Source organism: Sceloporus undulatus, chromosome 10 (assembly GCF_019175285.1).
Source record: "Sceloporus undulatus isolate JIND9_A2432 ecotype Alabama chromosome 10, SceUnd_v1.1, whole genome shotgun sequence".
Classification (NCBI taxonomy): Eukaryota; Metazoa; Chordata; class Lepidosauria; order Squamata; family Phrynosomatidae; genus Sceloporus; species Sceloporus undulatus.
The window spans coordinates 10,390,577-10,396,493 of record NC_056531.1 but is presented as its reverse complement, the minus strand read 5'-3'; the positions used below and the strand labels follow the sequence as shown (position 1 = coordinate 10,396,493).

General features: G+C 44.6%; 1 protein-coding gene across 11 annotated transcripts in view; it reads right to left on the bottom strand.

Annotated features, from left to right (window-relative positions):
- Nucleotides 1-5,917, bottom strand: part of ARVCF (ARVCF delta catenin family member) — a 640,643-nt gene that overhangs the window by 16,272 nt on the left and 618,454 nt on the right. For all 11 annotated transcript variants that reach the window (XM_042441597.1, XM_042441595.1, XM_042441594.1 and 8 more), the window contains one exon: nucleotides 3,485-3,538. In XM_042441597.1, coding sequence (XP_042297531.1) covers nucleotides 3,485-3,538 — 54 coding nt within the window. The remainder of the gene's footprint in view (nucleotides 1-3,484; nucleotides 3,539-5,917) is intronic.

Genomic DNA, 5,917 nt, shown 5'->3' with positions numbered 1-5,917 from the left:
GGACTTATTTATATGCCACCCAATCACTTACACTTACACTGTCAGACTCATTATAGCACGCGGTCACAGGTAGTATTTTTCTTTGATGCTACTTCTTTCCCACCAAGAGCAAGTATGTTGTAGCCACCCCTTAAGCAAGGAGCACATTACCAGCTTATTCATGCTGGCTAGAATGTTTGAAGTGAGTGGATATGAGACACAATCCAATGTTTTATCTTTCTTTCTTTCCTATTGATACTGCCACAAATTGCAACCACAGAAGCCCTATTCTGGTATTCCAAACCTGTGTCCAATCAATGGGCGAGTGCAGAAGCAAGGGCTACTTTCATATGTCTCAAACCCAAATTGCTATCCTTGGTCTGATTCCCACTACCTTTTAAACTGGATTGCAAATCGATTTGAACTGGTTCAAAGGACCCTGGTTCCCACTTGAATTGATTCACTGAAGCACATGCGCTAGGCCCATTTAACCCTTTCTGGCATCGATGTTTTCCGCATCTTTTGGATAAATCGATTCTGCGCAAGTGTGAACCAGTTGCGGATCAGAATCAATTTAAATTTACCCTTCAGCTGGCTGGAGCGGGTCCATTTTGAACCAGTTCATTTGTGAATGTGAACCACAAGTGGGTTATTTTACAGGGAAAAAATGTGATTGGGGCAAATGTACTGGGAAACACGCCCTGCTGTTGAATCAATCCATTGATTCGGAGCGCAAACCTCTTTTTTTGTAAGTGAAAATGAGGCCCTTATTGTGCAGCAGGAGCAGGAGCCAGAATCTGCAGCAGGGAGCTTTTTCTACTCAAGTAGGTTCCCTGCGTGATGAAGAACACTAGGTTTCCAGGGTATAAAATCACATGGTCATCTACACAAGGAGGTTCCCTGCTGTACAGATCTATCCTTTTAATTTAAGGAAAATGACAAGAATGGGGTGATGGTGGAGAGGGCCACTTGTCCTTGCTTTCCCCCTTGCATGTTGATTTGATACAGAAGTAGAAAGCTGGGCCAAAGCTAACAAAATGAAATTCAAAACGGAGAAATGTAAGGTACTGCACTTAGGGCAGAAAAATGAAATGCACAGATATAGGATGGGGGACACCTGGCTGAATGAGAGACATATGTGTGAAAGGGATCTAGGAGTCCTAGTAGACCACAAGTTGAACATGAGTCAACAGTGGCCCCTACAATTGCCTGAGTGCAGATGGGGCAGGATATAATTTATTATTATTCTTCTTATTATTATTATTATTATTATTATCAACAGTGTGATGCGGCAGCTAAAAAGGCCAATGCAATTTTAGGCTGTATCAACAGAGGTATAGTGTCTAGATCAAGGGACGTAATAGTGCCACTCTATTCTGCTCTGGTCAGGCTCCACCTGGAATCCTGTGTCCAGTTCTGGTCACAACAATTCAAAAAGGACATTGAGAAACTGGAGCATGTCCAAAGGAGGGTGACTAAAATGGTGAAGGGTCTGGAAACCATGTCCTATGAGGAACGACTTAGGGAGCTAGGGATGTTTAGCCTGGAGAAGAGAAGGTTAAGAGGTGATATGATAGCCCTGTTTAAATACTTGAGGGGATGTCATACTGAGGAGGGAACAAGCTTGTTTTCTGCTGCTGCAGAGACTAGGACCAGGGGCAATGGATGTAAGCTCCAGGAAGAGATTCCAGCTCAACATTAGAAGGAACTTCCTGACAGTAAGGGCTGTATGACAGTGGAACACATTCCCTTGGAGAGTGGTGGAGTCTCCTTCCTTAGAGGTCTTTAAACTGGATGGCCATCGGTTGGAGAGGCTTTGATTGAGATTTCCTGCATGGCAGAATAGGGTTGGACTGGATGGCCCTTGGGGTCTCTTTCAACACTATGATTCTATGAGAACCACTGGATAGGGCTGGAAACATCAGAACCTGCTTTAGCACAGGTCCCAGCTTATCTGGGACCTTGTTTGTGCCCTGTGGTCCCCGGCTCACAATACCTTGGCTTGAAGTGGCTTCCCCGGCAGCCACTGCATTAACTGTTGGCTCACTCTTCTCTGCAACCAGCTAAGCCAAACAGCAATTGTCTGGCTCAGCCAGTGGGTGGCCATTTCCACACAGAATGAGAGCAGAAATTCCCCCTCTGGTCCACAGGGCATCATTCATTCTGGCCACACCACACCACTTCATTTTTTGATGGATCTTTCGAACCCACCCTCCTTGGACAGCTCACGAGGCATGCTTTGGTACTGCATCTATCCTATCACTATTTTGGTAAGGTGGTTAGGATGCTGGGCCTGATTCAGTTTTGGGTATGGGGCAGCAAGGTATACACTTGAGGTCTTAAAGGATCCTGGGAATACAGGTCACCAGAACTATGCCTAGGCTGGGCAGTTCATTCTACTATACCTCCATTTATGATAGAGGAACTATGCAGTGGCTGGTGTTCAAGTTGCTCTCAACCCATGGTTTTCCCCAACAGTTGGCAGGTAGACTGTCTGATGCTTGTATCTATGCTGTGCTAAGGTATTTTAGCAGTAACCGATAAGGCTGTGGCCAACTTCGCACTCCAGCAATGTGTGTTGGTGTGTTTGTTTCCATCCTTACCCACAGATTCTGAGCCACTTTACCGCTAAGGACAGAATGCTGAGTCGCTTCACAGGATTTCAGACAGGAGTCTTGCTAGTCCTATCTGGGGATGCCAGGGATTGAACCTGGAACCTTTTGCATGCAAAGCATGCACTGGCCATCTGTGGCCTCATCACAACAAGGAAAAGCCTCAGATTTCGCCTTCCACCAGGGCTATTTGTATCTGAATCAAAAGATTCAAAACATTCAGAATCAAACCATTCAGAAATCCACACTACAAAGGCTCAGGGAACAGATTTGGGGGGTGAGGGTTGTACTTTTCCCTTCCTTTTACAGACAAAAAAGGTTGCAAAAAAAATCTGTTTTGATGTCAAAGTAAAAATTAAATCAGCCTTCCCTAACTTGGAGGCCCCCCAGCCTGTAGTAAGTGATGGGTGCTGGAGTACACCAGATTGGGGAAGGCTGCCCTAGAATGATACTACCTCAATGGAAACATTCAAACATGTGAGTCCATAAGACTAGGCTGTCAGAGACCCAGTTAAATAATCATGCTTTATTGACCTTTCCCGCTCCCCATATGTATATGTATGAATGTGTGTGCGTGTGTGTGCGTCTGTGCATGTGTGTGAACGTGCATATGTATCTGCAGATGTTTGTGTGCATTGCATGTACACATACAGGCTGAGATCCTATACCCACTTACCTGGATGTAAGAGTAAGTCCTATTGAGCTCAATGAGAAGGCATGCATAGGATTGTGCTGTTAAAGACTACTGATCTCTCAGAATGAAAAGTTCTGCTCTAAATGTCAACTTCACATACGCTTGAAAGAGCTTCTCCCAAAGAACAAGCTGAGTTCCCTTGTGAGTGACAGGGTTCGCTATTGAAGATGACGGGTGGCTGATCCACAACTGCATTTACCTGGCCCGAGTTCATCCATAGGAATCATATCCCGACTTCCAGTCTTCTCATTATCTACGAAAGAGAAAAAGCAAAACCATTGACTTGTGTGAGAGGCAGGCCAGGTCCAGAGCTCAGAAGGTTACTTTTAAAAAGTATTTAGAGTTCCAAGGTGCCTTCAACCCCAGTAGACAGCTACTGTTACAGCTGCAATTTTTAAAAAGTGACTGACTTAAATGCAATTGTTAGTCCCAAACAGAGCACACTCATTAAATCAGCAGAATTTATATAGATGTTGACTTAACTATTTCCCATTGAATTAATAGGTTAACTCTAATTTGGATTAACAATTGGACTTAGACCTTCACCCAAAAGTAAATACACTATGCTTTGTATTTACTTCAAAATGCTAGAGGCTGCAGTTCAAAACGTATCTTAGTAGTGAGGCCACATACACTCTGTAACTATAATAGTAGTAAAAAAAAATTACAGTTGGCCTTTGGAACTTGTGGGGATCCGTCCTGGACCTCCCCACAAGTTCCAAAACTTGCGCATATGCAAGCCCCATAGGTTCGAATGGGGCATGTGTGACACACAACACGGGCTTGCAACCCATAGTTGTTAATAGCGGTCACTCCTCTGCAGGTTTTCAAGTCCGCGGATCTCAAGTCCACAGACTTGGAGGGGCGACTGTACTACTGCACTGCAAAAGGAGTGACGTTATCTCATTATGCTACAGAAGCAATATAACTCAGTTGTGCCTAATTAAAGTATTGCAAAAATGCATTAATTAAAGATAACTACTTATTGATAACTAGTAACTTCCAAGCTCTGACTGACCTGGGTGCAAGCATTATTCTTCACAGTAAGGAGGGAAACAATAATTTTACAAAGGTGCACTGAATGAAACGGTTATGGTAGGAATGAGCAACTTGTGGCCCTCCAGACGTTGCTAGACTGTGTAACTCTCATCCTCCCTCACCATTGCCTATGCTAGCCAGGTCTGGTGGTGACATCTGGACGGCCACAAATTGCCCACCCATGATTTATAGACTGGTGAGTCAAACATGGAATGGTCAAGATACACTTTAACTTGGGGTACTCATGTACAGAGGGTCAGAGGCCATTTCCAGGTCTTCCTGACCCATGAAGGCAATGTTCTGAAATCTGAAGTGACATTTCATTCACGTCTGACCATTTTGGGTTAGATCTTTGGGTTATGTGGGGTGGGAGGGACAGTGGTGAAGTCTGCATAGGCCAGGATATTCTTGAAGCAGCCCAGAGTATCCTGGCTCCAGAGGTGCCTCAACCTCCCACCATGACCATTCCGATGTCAGGCGGGTATTTGCATGTGTGTCCTGCTGAGCCGCCTGGCGTGACCTGTCACTTGTTCTGGGATCAGAAAGAGGCACCCAGCATTGGTCATATGGGTGCCTTGCTCTGACCTCAGAGTTAGCAACAAGCAGCAGTGGCAGCTGCACTGGGTGGCAAAACCAGACACATTTTAAACAGCCACTTGGAGTTGGAATGGAGGGTTCTGGATCTTATGGGAAGATCCAGGGCAAACAGGACATTTTTAAAATCCATTACAAGGGTTTGGCGCTGAATCATCTGGATATCATCCAGACTGTTCACACCAGACTTGGAGATTAGGCCCTGCATTGTTTGGACTCTCCACCAAGAGGACAAGGGGAGGCCAGTTTATTTGGCCTGTGCAGACAGGGCCAGTCTATACATTACTTAATTAATTTATATTCCGCTTTCTCTCCAATATGCAACCCAAGATGGCTTATAGCATAGGTCAAAAGAAAGGGAAAACCCCCCTCCAAAACATTGTATAGTAGAAAAGTAAAAAACAAAAACAAAAGAAGAAGAGTTGAACATGCAATTCTATTAAATCATTCATTTAAAACCATTTTAAAACATTTAATAATAATAATAATAATAATAATAAAATTTTTATTTATATCCCGCCCTTCCCAAGATCAGGGCGGCTTACAACAAGGTTAAAAACAATGGTGCCATAACAATATAAAAATACAACAACAGGCTGACCATACAATCAATAAAAACTATCTACAAAACCAACAGAATTAAAAACCCCTTAGCCCAACCTCATGGCCACGGAAGAGAAGGGAGGCCCACAGGATTTTTAGTCGGGGAATGCCTGTTGGAACAGGAAGGTTTTTAAGTCCTTCCTGAATTGGGCCAGGGTGGTAGTCGAGCGGAGCTCGGTGGGCAGCGTATTCCAAAGGGCTGGGGCAGCCATGGAGAATGTCCTCCGTGTGGTGGAGGATAACCTAGCCCCAGGCACCTTCAGTAATTGCTGCCCAGACGTTCTGAGGGTGCGAGGCGGAATGTATGGGGAGAGGCGGTCCTTTAGGTATCCTGGGCCCAAGCCATTTAGGGCTTTATAGGTAATCACCAACACCTTATATTGAGCTCGGAAGCGAA